Source organism: Erinaceus europaeus, chromosome 15 (assembly GCF_950295315.1).
Source record: "Erinaceus europaeus chromosome 15, mEriEur2.1, whole genome shotgun sequence".
Lineage (NCBI taxonomy): Eukaryota > Metazoa > Chordata > Mammalia > Eulipotyphla > Erinaceidae > Erinaceus > Erinaceus europaeus.
This window is the reverse complement of record NC_080176.1, coordinates 26,485,944-26,501,765: the sequence shown is the minus strand read 5'-3', so window position 1 is coordinate 26,501,765 and position 15,822 is coordinate 26,485,944. Positions and strand designations below refer to the sequence as shown.

At 58.3% G+C, this 15,822-nt stretch overlaps 1 protein-coding gene across 1 annotated transcript; it reads right to left on the bottom strand.

Annotated features, from left to right (window-relative positions):
• Positions 1–376: 376 nt before the first annotated feature.
• Positions 377–15,822, bottom strand: LOC103108973 (mucin-2-like). Its single transcript, XM_060172318.1, has 13 exons — positions 14,758–15,822; positions 7,340–14,694; positions 6,691–7,241; positions 5,665–5,853; positions 4,586–4,701; positions 4,406–4,464; positions 3,548–3,696; positions 3,370–3,438; positions 2,954–3,116; positions 2,416–2,580; positions 1,766–1,860; positions 1,538–1,590; positions 377–1,368 (listed from the first exon to the last, which is right to left on the bottom strand). Exons 1-13 carry the CDS (start codon positions 15,820–15,822, stop codon positions 1,327–1,329), a joined length of 10,071 nt encoding a protein of 3,356 aa, XP_060028301.1. The 3' UTR covers positions 377–1,326.

The window sequence follows — 15,822 nt, the reverse complement described above, 5'->3', positions numbered from 1 at the left end:
CCTCCCTCACCCCCGCCAGGTACTGCCAGCGCCCCCGTCCCCTCCCCCCAGTCAGAAAGAAGGTTCCAGGGTCCTTCCCCAAGTCCTCACCCCAAAGAACCACACGCTGTAAGCCCAGAAGCCTGTGGGGGCTGGCTGCCCACAGCAGTGGTCTCAGGTTGTGGCCAAGCAGGAGGGTCTTCATGGGAGTGAGAGTCAGCGGGGCTTGGGAAGGTCAAGGACTAGGGGAGCCCAGCAGATCCATCAGCAAATGTTAGCTAATCCAGCAAGATCTCCCCCCCATGGGTGTGGAGAGCTGCCCACAGTCACTCTCCTCCATACTGGGAGGCTTAGGGGGGAGACTCAGGGAGACTGGGAAACAGACCAGAGCAGCTACTGGAGCAATAAATAGTGTATGATATTCACATGACAGAACTACAGGCTCTGGTGGAGGGATTCAGGGCAAGAGATCACCCCCCGAAAAAGGGGGTGCTACGGCCCAATCCATGAGAGGTAGGGGAAGGGGGAGAGGGAGGAGAAGGGATGGGAGGAAAGGGTGTGAGGGAGTTTCCTTGGCATCATGGTCGTCCCCACCCCCACCCCACACCCCACCCCCACCCATGGGGACCCAGGGCACTTGGAGAACATGAGGCTGAGAGGATAGGACTTGGGGAGCACGAGTGAGAAGGGTTCTGAGATAAAGGAGGACAGAGGCTGGGGAGGAAGGGGTGTAGGAGTAGGTACAGAGATGGGGTCAGGACGTGGGTGGAGGGGAGAACAGGGAGATGGGGTGAAGTGGGCAGGGGAGGGAGGTCTAAGAAGAGGGTTCAGGGAAGGGGGTGGACATAAGGAGTGGGAGCAGGGGGCAGCGTGGGGTCACATACAGAGAGGAGGGCTGCCGCAGGTGCAGGTGCGGAAGGTGAGACCCACAGGGAAATGGGGACAACCGAGGCCCAAGACCAGGAGGCTGCTGGGAGGCATTGGGTGGGCACAGGCTACACGGTGGACGGGGTACAGCGTGGGCATGTCTGGTTTTCACAGCTGGAGGAGGGGTCGGGACAGGGATGCCATCCTCAGCTGCAGGAGACCAGGTGGGGACAGTCCCAGAGATGGGTCTGGGGCTACATTTGGGCTGAGTTCCAGGTGGGTTACATGCCAGGGGGAGAAGGATGGGGAACATGCGGGGGGCGGGGAGCTGGTCCAGGAAACCAGGAGCTGCCAGAGTCCTTGGGTCATGTGTTGAAATGCAGGTGCGGAGGGCTTCTTCCGGCTTGAGAGGGGACCCGGCACAGGTGGGGCGGGGCAGGGCAGGGCAGGGCAGGGGGTGGCGACGAGCCACTGCAGGGCTCACATCCAGGTGGAGGCCACCTCTGGTCTCTGGATGTGCACCTGTCACAGCGCAGGGACAGGTGTGAGGCAGGGTGCCCCCTGCTGGAGCTACTGGGAACTCCCCAGCCAGGGTCCTGTGCACCCCTGCAGTGGGGGCACAGGGGGGAGGGGGAGGAGGGATGCAGATCTGGACTTGGGGAGTTCCTGATCACCCCCTTTGCCCTCTCACCTGCATGTTGGGGTCGATGGTATCCAAGGCCACTTGGAAGTCTCCTTGGTTGGCTAGAGAGAGGAGGGAAGGGAGAGGAGGGAGGTGAGGAAGGCAGAGGAAGGCGGGGTCTGGACCTTCCTCAGGAGGGTGGGAGAGCTGGGGTGCCCCCAGCAGGTGAAGGCCTGTTCTGGGCCAAGTGCCAGGGTCCCGGGAGCCCAGCCCCCCTCCCCCGCGGGGAAGCCTCACCTGCTCCTTCGCCCTCGAAGCCTGAGTTGGTGAAAGTCCCCTCGGCGGCGTCCTCATTCCAGACATCCAGCCACTGCTTGTCCTCATCCCAGGGCCTGGGGGGTAAGAGGGAGAGCAAAGGGTCAGGGAGGACCCCAAGTCCTCAGCCTTTGGGGATCTCAGAGACTTCCCCAACACCCTAGCTCCCCAAACTCCCAGTCACCCAAGCCTGAGACCCCTCCTCACACGTTGACCCTCAGACCCAACCTCACACCCCAATCCCCAGACTGCTCAACACACCCTCAGCCCCAGACATCACCTCACATCCCGACCCCCAGGCCCCTCCTCACACCCTGACCTCAGGACCCTTTCTCACACCCCAGGCCCCAGGCCCCCTCACACCCCGACCCCCAGACCCCTCCTCATACTCTGACCCCCAGATCCCTCCTCACACCCCGACCCCCAAACCACTCCTCATACTCTGACCCCCAGACCCCTCCTCACACCCCAGAACGCAGACCCCTCCTCATACTCTGACCCCCAGACCCCTCCTCACACCCCGACCCCCAAACCACTCCTCATACCCCAGGCCCCCAGACCCCTCCTCACACCCCGAAACCCAGTTCCCTCCTCACACGGGCGCCCACAGCGCCCCCCCTACCAGCACTCACCTGCCCCGTCGCCGCCTGCGGACCTTGTAGACTGCAAGTGCGGTCACCACCAGCAGCAGCAGCAGCAGCGCCCCGGCCCCCGCCAGGCCCCCGATCAGCGCCTTCCAGGGCACCGCCACCTCGCAGCGCGGGCCCAAGTACCAGTAGGTGTCCGAATAGAAGCAGCTGCAGCCGGGGGTCAAAGGGCCCAGGTGAAAGGTCACCTCACTTGGGTGTTCTGGGGCCCAAGGTTTCCTCAGGGGAAGATGTGACCAGATTCTGGGTGGGGCCATGCTGTGGGCGGGGCCTGGCGTGTGGGCGGGGCCCTGAGTGCGTAACTACCTCAGGGTGGGGCTTCCTCTGTGGGCGGGGCTCTGGGCCGACTGAGGTCCCTGCTCAGGACCGACGCCTGTGGGCGGGGCTCTTGGTGAGGGGATTCCCGGTATAGGTGGGACCCCGTGTGGGCGGGACTTCCCGTGGGTGTGGGCGGGGCTTGAGTGGGACTTGTGTCGGGTGGGCGGGGCTTGTGTGGGCGTGTCTCCGTGTGGGCGGGGCTCACCGGCACGCGGGCCCGCTCCTCTCCAGCACGCACTGGCCCTGGTTGCAGTCCAGCGAGAAGTCCAGGCCCGCGGTGCAGTTGCTGACACAGCGCAGGCTGCTCCCCGCCACCATCGCGAAGTAGAAATCCTCGTAGCCCTCAGCAGCCGCGCGGCGACAGATGGCTGGGGGCCAGCAGGGGTGACACAGGGACACGCTGAAGTGACTCTAAAGGTGGGTGAGGACGGGCGCAACCGGGGGGGGGGGTTGGGGGGAGGGACAGGGCACCCCCCCCACCCCCTGACCCTCTCACTTCCGGGCTCACAGGGGCCGCCGTGCTGGGTCACTGTCACCCACCGCCCCAGAAGGGCCCCCGCCTGCTTGGGGAAGTCCGGGGGACACTTCTCTGGGGGCTCAGTCCTCCCCCCCACTCCTCACCTTGTGGACTCAGCGACACTGTGCCCGTGTTGTTGTTCACCTTGACGGAGTCCGGCTTAAAACACAGGGCTGGGGACACAGGCACAGGGAGAGTGGGGGTCAGGGTCAGGGATTGGGGCGGGTGGGATGAGGCCTGACCCTCCCTCCCTTTCCCCCAGAGGGTCCCCAGGGCGCTCACTCTGGTTGGCCTGACAGCTGTCGCCTGCCTGGCTGGAGTTCCTGAGCTCCTCTGTCAGGACAGTCTTCACCTGCTCGAACTCCTGCTCCAGGTTAGGGCTGTAGGGCAGCTCCAGGAGGACCAGGTAGTCCACTATGATGCTGCCAGGCCTGGGGGCCGGTGGGCATAGGGCTTAAAGGGTGCCCAGCCCTGGGCCACCAACAGGGCCAAGCACAAGTGCCCGGGGGAGGTGGGAAGAGGCAGTGAGGGGACTCCCGGTGCCCGGTGATCAGAAGGAACTGCTGGTGCCCTGTCTGCCTGCCTGGGATAGACGATGAGTTCTGCCGTATTGCTCCGGCCAACCACTGCCACACCAGGTGCCCAGACCAGTCCCGGTGGGACACTAGGCCCTCCTCCAAGCAGAAGAGACCACCTTCCTGCCCACTCCTGCAATCTCCCCTCCCAGGTGCCTAAAGAGGAGTGTGGCCTCCCTTCCACAAAGGCTGTCCAGAAAATGTCAGCGTGAATCCTTTGTAGAGATAACCTCAGTTATCTCTACTGAGCACACTCACTGCTGTGCGTGGGGCCCTGGGTTTGGAGCGCCAGGGACAGCACCGAGAGGTCTCTGTTGGTGGAGGCCTTTTGGGGTCTCTGTCTTTCTCTCCTCACCTCTCCCTCCTTCACTTTCTCTCTTGGAGTTTACAGTGAAAACACTGGATCTGGGAGGCCACCTGCCCTGGGTTAACTTGTGCAAACCACATCTAGCGAGGGTCTCACGGAGGGGGACCATCCACCCCCTTTGTGAAATCTAGGGGTCCCCAGACTCCTTGGAAGGGATGCCCCAGCCTTGCTTGATGCTCCGTCTTCTGGCCGCCTTACCTCAGTGCCTGGATCTGCACGCCTTGATAACCACGCACGTCTCTGTAAAGCTGCTTCATCTGCAACACCAAGGAATGCTGGGACCGCTGGGCTCACAGCCAAACCCCTAGGCCTGAGGGGCCCAGGCATGACTCCAGGGGCTGGGGGGCACCCCACCCCCCATCCCCCCTTCGCCCTCACCTGCGCCTGGAAGCTGTTGCTGAAGTCCTTGTAGACCTTGGACGTGTTGTCATTAAGCTCCGGGGAGAAGTCCTGGTCCACAGACACCTCCATGCCCACTTCTGCCTGCACTTTGTCTGCACACAGCACGGCCACCTCAGCCCTGCACCCCTCATCCCACCCCCAGAGACCCTCCTCCCACTCTCTTCTGCTCCCAACTGATCCACTGGAGGGAGAGAAGGGAACCAGTTGTCCCCACCCCATGTGAGAGGGAGCCTGGACGCCGGGGTCCCAGCCTCCACTTGTGGTCATTCCATGTCTGCTCCCTTAGGGGGACAGCATGGTGGCCCCCAGAGATGCCAGAGTCTGAGCCCAGATCCAGGGAGGAATCTGAACAGATCTTGATGGAGTTCAGCCAAAACTCATGACTGGAGGGCTGGGCCCAAGTAGGCCTGGGAGAGAGTCAAGGAGAAAAAGTAGGTGGGGGCAGGGGTGGATCCAGGGTGCTTCTGGAGTTACCATGGCTGGTCAGAGGCCAGGAGATAGTTCCTCCATCAGAGTATACACCTTTATTGCAGGCAGCTCTGGGTTCAAGTCCCAGCACCACCTAAGAGCGCTGTGAGTCATACAGCACTGCTGTGGTATGTCTTTCCTCTCTCTGAATAAAGTAACAAGAGGCAGGGCCCAGGGACAGAGACTTGGAAGCAGTTCGAAGGAGATGTGGGGTTGAGTGGGGGTGGGGAGACTGCATCCCTTTGGATGAAGAGAGAGTGTGGAGACACCAGAGCCTGGACTCTTGCCCGAGACCTTCTAGAAAGGATTGGGTCAGCTGTCGGATCTAGAGAGAGTGAAGGAGTGTGTCCACACCCTCAGCTGCTGGGCAGATGCTGGTCAGAGCAGCACCAAGAGCCACAGAACTGGACAAAGGCCTGGGCATGAGGGGACTGGGGAGGAGGCACAGGTGTCCTGCTCCCAGGTACTGCTGAGGTTGGACAGGGGCTTTGGGGCCCTAGGAACAGACCAGATGCAGTGGCCTCACCTGGCCCAAGGTGGCAGCCACCCCCCAGAGGACACGGAGAGCACAGGGCCCTGAGGCTCACCCATCACCAGCTCCTCCACCAACAGCTCACAGTGGACACCATAGTGGGTGCTGGGGCAACGGCACTTGATTCCGTCCCATAGACCCTCATTTTTACACTTGAGTTCCACCAGCTCACAGCGGGACCCCGCAAACCCCGGAGGGCAGAGGCATCGGTCCATGTCCCACGTGCCATGATTGAGACAGTTGCCTGGGTGGCAGGGAGAGAAAGGGCCATGAGGACTGGTGGGGACAGAGCCAGAGAGGGACAGTAGATGAGGATGTAGAGTCATGACCCACCTGGGGTGGGGGTCCTTCGAGTTGTGGTTGAAGTGGTCGTGCGCGTGGTGGACGTGGGATGGGTAGCCTGGCTTGAAGCAGATGTTCCACCGTGCGATGGGGTGGTTGTGGAGGTGGGGGAGGTGGGCCAGGTGACCGACGAGGTGGTGGAGGAGACTACTGTCACTGGGGTGGTGGACGTGGGGGTGGCTTCACTGTCTGGAGGAAGCATGATGCACGGGGTGGTGGGGGACTCGGTAACGATCGTCATGGACACAGTCTCAGGACATGGCGTAGTGAAGAAGGTGATGGGGGTGGTGCTGGTCATAGGAATGGTGGAAAAGCTCAAGAGAGGACTGGCATTGCGAAACATATGAGGAGGCTTAATGGTGGTGAGCAGTGGGGTTGTGGTGGATGGCAGTGTAAGAATGGTGAGTAGGGTAGAATGAGTAATGATGGTACTGGAACCCAACATAACTGCAGTGGTGGTTGTGTTAAGGAAAAAGGGTTTGATGGTCAGGGTGGTAGATGGGGTGAAAGTGGGAGTTGGGGAAGATGAAGATGGAATTTTACGGGTTATTGTAGATGTGATAGTAGTTGAAGTGGTGGAGGGAGTGGTGGTGGACGGCCTGTAAGTAGTGGTGGTCAAGGAGGTGTCAGGAGTGGTGGTTGGTGTGGTGGTGCTCAGCGTTGAAGTGGTGGTGGTCACCGAGGTGGTGGGAGTGGTGGCAAGTGTGGTGGTAGTCACCGTGGAAATGTTAGTGGTCACGAAGGTGGTGAATGTGGTGGCCAGTGTGGTATTGGTTCCCTTGGAAGTGGTGATGGTCACAGATGTGGTGGGAGTGGTGGCAGGTGTCATGGTGGTTGGCGTGGAAGTGGTGGTAGTCCCAGAAGTGGTGGGAGTGGTAGATGGGTTGGTGGTGGACGGCATAGAAGTGGTGGTGGTCACTAACGTGGTGGGAGTGGTGACTGGTATGGTAGTAGTGGTTTTGGAAGTGGTGGTGGTCACAAAGGTGGTGGGAGTTTTGGCAGGTGTGGTGGTTGGCATGGAAGTGGTGGTGGTCAAGGAGGGATTGGGAATAGTTGCAGGTGCACTGGTGGTCAGGGTTGAAGTGGAGGTGGTCAAAGAAGTTGTGGTCTCGGAGGTGGTGGAAGTGGTGGATGGTGTAGAAGTGGACAGTGTGTAAGTAGTGGTAGTCACTGAAGTGGTGGGAGTGGTGGATGGTGTAGAAGTGGACAGTGTGTAAGTAGTGGTAGTCACTGAAGTGGTGGGAGTGGTGGATGGTGTAGAAGTGGACGGTGTGTAAGTAGTGGTAGTCACTGAAGTGGTGGGAGTGGTGGATGGTGTAGAAGTGGACGGTGTGTAAGTAGTGGTAGTCACTGAAGTGGTGGGAGTGGTGGATGGTGTAGAAGTGGACGGTGTGTAAGTAGTGGTAGTCACTGAAGTGGTGGGAGTGGTGGATGGAGTGTTGGTGGGTGGTATGGCTGTGGTCTTGGCAATGGCTGAAGTAGTGGCTGGTGTTGTGATGGTTAATGTGGAAGTGGTGGAGGTCCCAGTGGTGATGGGAGTGGTGGCAGGTCTGGTGGTGGTCCAAGTGGAAGTAGTGGTGGTCTCAGAGATGGTAGAAGTGGTGGCAGGAGTGGTGTTGGTCACCTTGGAAGTGGTGGTGGTCATAGAGGTGGTGGGAGTGTTGGCAGGCGTGGTGGTTGGCGTGGATGTGGTGGTGGTCACGGAGGTGGTTGGAGTGGTAGCTGGTGTGGTGGTGGACGGTTTGGTAGTGGTGGTGATCTCAGAGGTGGTGAAAGTGGTGTAATGGGTGTTGGGGGTGGGCGTGAAAGTAGTGGTAGTCACGGAGGTGGTGGGACTGGTGGATGGTGTTGTCTTGGATGTCGTGGAAGTGGTGTTGGTCTTGGAGGTGGTGGAAGTGGTGATGATACTCACTGAATTGGTGGGAGTGGTGGATGGTGTGGTGCTTGGTGTCGTGGAAGTGGTGGTGGTCTGGGAGGTGGTGGAAGAGGTAGAAGGGGTGGTGGTGGTGGGCGTGGGAGTAGTGGTAGTCACTGAGGTGGTGGGAGTGGTGGAAGGTGTGGTCTTGGATGTCATGGAAGTGGTGTCGGTCTTAGAGGTGGCGGAAGTGGACGAAGGGGTGGTGGTAGTCACTGAGTTGGTGAGAATGGTAGATGGTGTGGTAGTTGCTGTGGTAGTGGTGGTAGTCACAACGGTGGTGGGAGTGTTGGCAGGTGTGGTCGGCATGGATGTGGTGGTCACAGAGGTGGTTGGAGTGGTAGCTGGTGTGGTGGTGGACGGTGTGGTTGTGGTGGTGGTCACAGAAGTGTTGGAAGGTGTGGTGTTGGTTGGTGTGGAAGTAGTGGTAGTCACTGAGGTGGTGGGAGTGGTGGCTGATGGGGTCTTGGATGTTGTGGAAGTGGTGGTGGTCTGGGAGGTGGTGGAAGAGGTGGAAGGGGTGGTAGTGGTGGGCGGGGAAGTAGTGGTAGTCACTGCAGTGGTGGAAGTGGTGGATGGTGAGGTGGTAGTTGTTGTGGTAGTGGTGGTGGTCACAGAGGTGGTGGTAGTGGGGGCAGGTTTTGTGGTGGTCAGTGTGGAAGTGGTGGTGGTCTCAGGGGTGGTGGGTGTGGTGGCAGATGTGGTGGTGGATGTTGTGGAAGTGGTGGTGGTCTTGAAGGTGGTGGAAGGGGTGGAAGGGGTTGTGGTGGTGGGCATGGAAGTAGTGGAAATGGTGGATGGTGTGGTGGTAGTTGTTGTGGTAGTGGTGGTGGTCACAGAGGTGGTGGGAGTGTTGGCAGGTGAGGTTTTTGGCGTGGATGTGGTGGTGGTCACGGATGTGGTAGGAGTGGTAGCTGGTGTGGTGGTGGACGGTGTGGAAGTGGTGGTGATCTCGGAGGTGGTGGAAGTGGTGGAAGGCATCGTGGTGGTGGGCGTGGAAGTAGTGGTAGTCAATGAAGTGGTGGGAGTGGTGGATGGTGTGGTGGTAGTTGTTGTGGTAGTGGTGGTGGTCACAGAGGTGTCGGGAGTGTTGGCAGGTGTGGTGGTTGGCATGGATGTGGTAGTGGTCATGGAGGTGGCTGGAGTGGTAGTGGGAGAGTTGGTGGATGGCGTGGAAGTGGTGGTGATCTCAGAGGTGGTGGAAGTGGTGGAAGGGGTGGTGGTGGTGGGCGTGGAAGTAGTGGTAGTCACGGAGGTGGTGGGAGTGGTGGATGGTGTGGTCTTGGACGTCGTGGCAGTGATGGTCGTCTGAGAGGTGGTGGATGTGTTGGAAGGTATGGTCGTGTTGGGCGTGGAAACAGAGGTAGTCAGGGAAGTGGTGGGAGTGGTGGATAGTGTAGTGGTAGTTGTGGTAGTGGTGGTGGTCAAAGAGGTGGTGAGAGTGTTGGTAGTTGTGGTGGTTGGCGAGGAAGTGTTGGTGGTCACAGTTGTGTTGGACATGGTTGCAGGGTTGCTTGTGGTCGTCAAGGACGTTTTGGTGGTCCCAGAGGTAGTGGGATTGGTGGGAGATGTGGTGGTCAGTGAGGAAATGGTGGTGGTCACAGTTGTGGTGGATGTGGTGTTAGGTGTGCTGGTGGTTGGTGTGGACATTGTGGATGTCCCAGAGGTGGTTGTCGTGGTGTCATGTGTGGTGGTGCTGGCAGCTTTGGTAGTGATGGTCATGGAGGTGGTAGAAGTGTTGGCAGGTGTGGTGGTGGTCAGCGTGGACATTGTGCGGGTCCAAGAAGTAGTGGTAGTGGTGGCAGGTGTGGTGGTGGTCCGAGTAGAAGTGGAGTTGGTATCAGAGGTGGTGGCGCTTGGAACTTTAGTGGTGATGGTCACGGAAGTGGTGGGAGTGTTGGCAGGTGTGGTGGTTAGCGTGGATGTGTTGGTGGTCACAGTTGTGGTGGACGTGATGGCAGGTAAGCTGGTGTTAGATGTGGACGTTGTGGTGGTCCCAGAAGTGGTGAGAGTGGTGGCAGGTGTGGTGGTGGTCCAAGTGGAACTGGTGGTGATCTCAGAGGTGGTGGTAGTGGTGGAAGTAGTGTAAGGGGTGTTGGTGGGCATGGAAGTAGTGGTAGTAACTGAAGTGGTGGGAGTGGTGGATGGTTTGGTGGTAGTTGTTGTGGTAGTAGTGGTGGTCACAGAAGTGATGGGAGTGTTGGCAAGTGTGGTGGTTGGCATGGATGTGGTAGTGGTCACGGAGGTGGTTGGAGTGGTAGAGGGTGAGGTGGTGGACGGCGTGGTACTGGTGGTGATCTCAGAGGTGGTGAAAGAGGTGGAATGGGTGTTGGGGGTGGGCATGAAAGTAGTGGTAGTCACGGAGGTGGTGGGAGTGGTGGATGGTGTTGTCTTGGATGTCGTGGAAGTGGTGTTGGTCTTGGATGTGGTGGAAGTGGTGGTGATAGTCACTGGATTGGTGGGAGTGGTGGATGGTGTGGTGCTTGGTGTTGTGGTAGTGGTGGTGGTCTGGGAGGTGGTGGAAGAGATGGAAGGAGTGGTGGTGGTGGGCGGGGAAGTAGAGGTAGTCACTGAAGTGGTGGCAGTGGTGGATGGTGAGGTGGTAGTTGTTGTGGTTGTCAAGGAAGTGGTGGTGGTCACAGTTGTGGTGGACATGGTGGCAGATGTGCTGGTGGTCAGCAGGGACTTTGTGGGCATCCAAGAGGTGGTGGTAGTGGTGGCAGGTGTGGTGGTGGTCCGAGTAGAAGTGGTGGTGGTCTCAGAGGTGGTGGTGCTTGGAGCTTTAGTGGTGATGATCATGGAGGTGGTAGGAGTGTTGGCAGGTGTGGTGGTTGGCGACAAAGTGGTGGTGGACACAGTTGTTGTGGACGTGGTGGCAGGTGTGCTGGTGGTCGGTCTGGACATTGTGGTGGTCCCAGAGGTGGTGGGAGTTGTGGTGGTGGTCCGAGTGGAAGTGGTGGTGATCACTGAGGTTGTGGGTGTGGTGGCCAGAGTGGTGTTGGTCACCTTGGAAGTGGTGATGGTCTTGGAGATGGTGGAAGTGGTGGAAGTGGTGGAAAGGGTGGTGGTGGTGGCCGGGGAAGTAGTGGTCCTCACTGAAGTGGTGGAACTCGTGGGTAGTGTGGTGGTTGTTGTTGTGGTAGTGGTGGTGGTCCCAGAGGTGGTGGGAGTGTTGGCAGGTGTGGTGGTTGGCGTGGATGTGGTGGCGGTCAGGGAGGTGGTTGGAGTGGTAGCTGGTGTGGTGGTGGACGGTTTGGTAATGTTGGTGATCTCAGAGGTGGTGAAAGAGGTGGAATGGGTGTTGGGGGTGGGCGTGAAAGTAGTGGTAGTCACGGAGGTGGTGGGACTGGTGGATGGTGTTGTCTTGGATGTCGTGGAAGTGGTGTTGGTCTTGGAGGTGGTGGAAGTGGTGGTGATAGTCACTGAATTGGTGGGAGTGGTGGATGGTGTAGTGCTTGGTGTCGTGGAAGTGGTGGTGGTCTGGGAGGTGGTGGAAGAGGTAGAAGGGGTGGTGGTGGTGGTTGTGGGAGTAGTGGTAGTCACTGAGGTGGTGGGAGTGGTGGAAGGTGTGGTCTTGGATGTCATGGAAGTGATGTCGGTCTTGGAGGTGGTGGAAGTGGACGAAGGGGTGGTGGTAGTCACTGAATTGGTGGGAGTGGTGGATGGTGTGGTGGTAGTTTCTGTGGTAGTGGTTGTGGTCACAAAGGTGGTGGGAGTGTTGGCAGGTGTGGTGGTCGGCATGGATGTGGTGGTCACAGAGGTGGTTGGAGTGGTAGCTGGTGTGGTGGTGGACGGTGTGGTTGTGGTGGTGGTCACAGAAGTGTTGGAAGGTGTGGTGTTGGTTGGCGTGGAAGTAGTGGTAGTCACTGAGGTGGTGGGAGTGTTGGATGACGTGGTCTTGGATGTTGTGGAAGTGGTGGTGGTCTGGGAGGTGGTGGAAGAGGTGGAAGGGGTGGTGGTGGGCAGGGAAGTAGAGGTAGTCACTGCAGTGGTGGAAGTGGTGGATGGTGAGGTGGTAGTTGTTGTGGTGGTGGTCACAGAGGTGGTGAGAGTGTTGGTAGGTGTGGTGGTTGGCGAGGAAGTGGTGGTTGTCACAGTAGTGTTGGACATGGTCGCAAGGGTGCTGGTGGTCAGAGTGGACGTTGTGGTGGTGCCAGAGGTAGTGGGATTGGTGGGAGGTGCGGTGGTCGGCGAGGAAATGGTGGTGGTCACATTTGTGGTGGACGTGGTAGCAGGTGAGCTGGTGGTTGTCGTGGATGTTGTGGGGGTCCCAGAGGTTGTGGTAGTGGTAGCAGGTGTGGTGGTCTGAGTGGAAGTGGTGGTGGTATCAGAGGTGGTGTTGCTCGGAGCTTTAGTGGTGATGGTCACAGAGGTGGTGGGAGTGTTGGCAGTTGTGGTGGTTGGCGAGGAAGTGGTGATGGTCACAGTTGTGGTGGACGTGGTGGCAGGTGAGCGGGTGGTAGAAGTGGACATTGCAGTGGTCCCAGAAGTGGTGGGAGTGGTGGCATGTGTGGTGGTGGTCCAAGTGGAAGTGGTGGTGATCTCAGAGGTGGTAGGAGTGGTGGCAGGTATGGTGTTGGTCACCATGGAAGTGGTGGTAGTCTCAGATGTGGTGGAAGTGGTGGAAGTGATGGAAGGGGTGGTGGTGGTGGGCGTGGAAGTAGTGGTAGTCACTGAGTTGGTGGGATTGGGGGATGATGTGGTCTTGGACGTCATGGCAGTGGTGGTCGTCCGAGAGGTGGTGGATGTGTTTGAAGATGTGTTGGTGTTGGGCGAGGAAACAGAGGTAGTTAGAGAAGTGGTGGGAGTGGTGGATGGTGTAGTGGTAGTTGTTGTGGTAGTGGTGGTGGTCACAGAGGTGGTGAGAGTGTTGGTAGGTGTGGTGGTTGGCGAGGAAGTAGTGGTGGTCACCTTTGTGGTGGACGTGGTGTTAGGTGTGCTGGTGGTTGGTGTGGACTTTGTGGATGTCCCAGAGGTGGTTGTCAAGGTGGCACGTGTGATGGTGCTGGCAACTTTGGTGGTGAAGGTCATGGAGGCGGTGGAAGTGTTGGCAGGTTTGGTGGTTGGTGAGGAAGTGGTGGTGGTCGCAGTTGTGGAGGATGTGGTGGCAGGTGTGCTGGTGGTCAGCGTGGACATTGTGGGGGTCCCAGAAGTTGTGGTAGTGGTGGCAGGTGTGGTGGTGGTCTGAGTGGAAGTGGTGTTGGTATCAGAGGTGGTGGCGCTTGGAGCTTTAGTGGTGATAGTCACGGAAGTGGTGGGAGTGTTGGCAGGTGTGGTGGTTAGCGTGGATGTGTTGGTGGTCACAGTTGTGGTGGACGTAATGGCAGGTAAGCTGGTGTTAGATGTGCACGTTGTGGTGGTCCCAGCAGTGGTGGGAGTGGTGGCAGGTGTGGTGGTGGTCCAAGTGGAACTGGTGGTGATCTCAGAGGTGGCGGTAGTGGTGGAAAGGGTGTTGGTGGGCTTGGAAGTAGTGGTAGTAACTAAAGTGGGAGTGTTGGATGGTTTGGTGGTAGTTGTTGTGGTAGTAGTGGTGGTCACAGAAGTGATGGGAGTGTTGGCAAGTGTGGTGGTTGGCATGGATGTGGTAGTGGTCACGGAGGTGGTTGGAGTGGTAGCAGGAGAGGTGGTGGACAGCGTGCTACTGGTGGTGATCTCAGAGGTGGTGAAAGTGGTGGAATGGGTGTTAGGGGTGGGCGTGAAAGTAGTGGTAGTCATGGAGGTAGTGGGAGTGTTGGATGTCGTGGAAGTGGTGTTGATCTTGGAGGTGGTGGAAGTGGTGGTGATAGTCACTGAATTGGTGGGAATGGTGGATGGTGTGGTGCTTGGTGTCGTGGAAGTGGTGGTGGTCTGGGAGGTGGTGGAAGAGATGGAAGGGGTGGTGATGGTTGGCGGGGAAGTAGAGGTAGTCACTGAAGTGGTGGCAGTGGTGGATGGTGAGGTGGTAGTTGTTGTGGTTGTCAAGGAAGTGGTGGTGGTCACAGTTGTGGTGGACATGGTGGCAGATGTGCTGGTGGTCAGCACGGACTTTGTGGGCATCCCATTGGAGGTGGTAATGGTGGCTGGTGTGGTGGTGGTCTGAGTGGAAGTGGTGGTGGTCTCAGAGGTGGTGATGCTCAGATCTTTAGTGGTGATGATCATGGAGGTGGTAGGAGTGTTGGCAGGTGTGGTGGTTGACGACAAAGTGGTAGTGGACACAGTTGTTGTGGACATGGTGGCAGGTGTGCTGGTGGTCGGTCTGGACATTGTGGTGGTCCCAGAGGTGGTGGGAATGGTGGCAGGTGTGGTGGTGGTCTGAGTGGAAGTGGTGGTGGTCATTGAGGTTGTGGGTGTGGTGGCCAGAGTGGTGTTGGTCACCTTGGAAGTAGTGATGGTCTTGGAGATGGTGGAAGTGGTGGAAGTGGTGGAAAGGGTGGTGGTGGTGGCCGGGGAAGTAGTGGTCCTCACTGAAGTGGTGAAACTCGTGGGTAGTGTGGTGGTTGTTGTTGCGGTAGTGGTGGTGGTCACAGAGGTGGTGGGAATGTTGGCAGGTGTGGTGGTTTGCGTGGATGTGGTGGTGGTCACGGAGGTGGTTGGTGTGGTACCTGGTGTGGTGGTGGACGGTTTGGTAGTGGTGGTGATCTCGGAGGTGGTGAAAGTGGTGGAATGGGTGTTGGGGGTGTGTGTGAAAGTAGTGGTAGTCACGGAGGTGGTGGGAGTGGTGGATGGTGTTGTCTTGGATGTCGTGGAAGTGGTGTTGGTCTTGGAGGTGGTGGAAGTGGTGGTGATAGTCACTGGATTGGTGGGAGTGGTGGATGGTGTGGTGCTTGGTGTCATGGAAGTGGTGGTGGTCTGGGAGTTGGTGGAAGAGTTGGGAGGGGTGGTGGTGGTGGACGTGGGAGTAGTGGTAGTCACTGAGGTGGTGGGAGTGGTGGAAGGTGTGGTCTTTGATGTCATGGAAGTGGTGTCGGTCTTGGAGGTGGTGGAAGTGGACGAAGGGGTGGTGGTAGTCACTGAATTGGTGGGAGTGGTGGATGGTGTGGTGGTAGTTTCTGTGGTAGTGGTTGTGGTCACAAAGGTGGTGGGAGTGTTGGCAGGTGTGGTGGTTGGCATGGATGTGGTTGTCACAGAGGTTGTTGGAGTAGTAGCTGGTGTGGTGGTGGACAGTGTGTTTGTGATGGTCATCACAGAGGTGTTGGAAGGTGTGTTGTTGGTTGGCGTGGAAGTAGTGGTAGTCACTGAGGTGGTGGGAGTGGTGGATGATGTGGTCTTGGATGTTGTGGAAGTGGTGGATGTCTGGGAGGTGGTGGAAGAGGTGGAAGGGGTGGTGGTGGTGGGCAGGGAAGTAGTGGTCGTCACTGAAGTGGTGGAAGTGGTGTGTGGTCTGTTGGTAGTTGTTGTGGTAGTGGTGGTGGTCACAGAGGTAGTGGGAGTGTTGGCAGATGTGGTGGTCAGCATGGATTTGGTGGTGGTCACGGAAGTTGTTGGGGTGGTAGCTGGTGTGGTGGTGGATGGTGTGGTTGTGGTGGTGGTCACAGAGGTAGTGGAAGGGATAGTGGTGGTGGGTGTGGAAGTAGTGGTAGTCACTGAAGTGGTGAGAGTGATGGATGGTGTGGTGGTAGTTGTTGTAGTGGTGGTGGACACAGAGGTGTAAGTGTTGGCAGGTGTGGTGGTCGACATGGAAGTGGTGGTGGTCATGGACGTGGTGGGAGTGGTCACATGTGTGGTGGAGGCCGTCGTGGAATTGGTGGTGGTCTCAGAGTTGGTGGAAATGGTTGAAGTGGTGGAGGGTGTGGTGGTGGTTGGCATGGAAGTAGTGGTAGTCACTGAAGTAGTGGGAGTGATGGACGGAGTGTTGGTGGTCAGTGTGGCTGTGGTCTCGGAGGTGGTCGAAGTTGTGACTGGTGTGGTGATAGTTGGTATGGAAGTGGTAGAGGTCACATAGGTGGTGGGAGTGGTAGCTGGTATGTTGCTGGACAT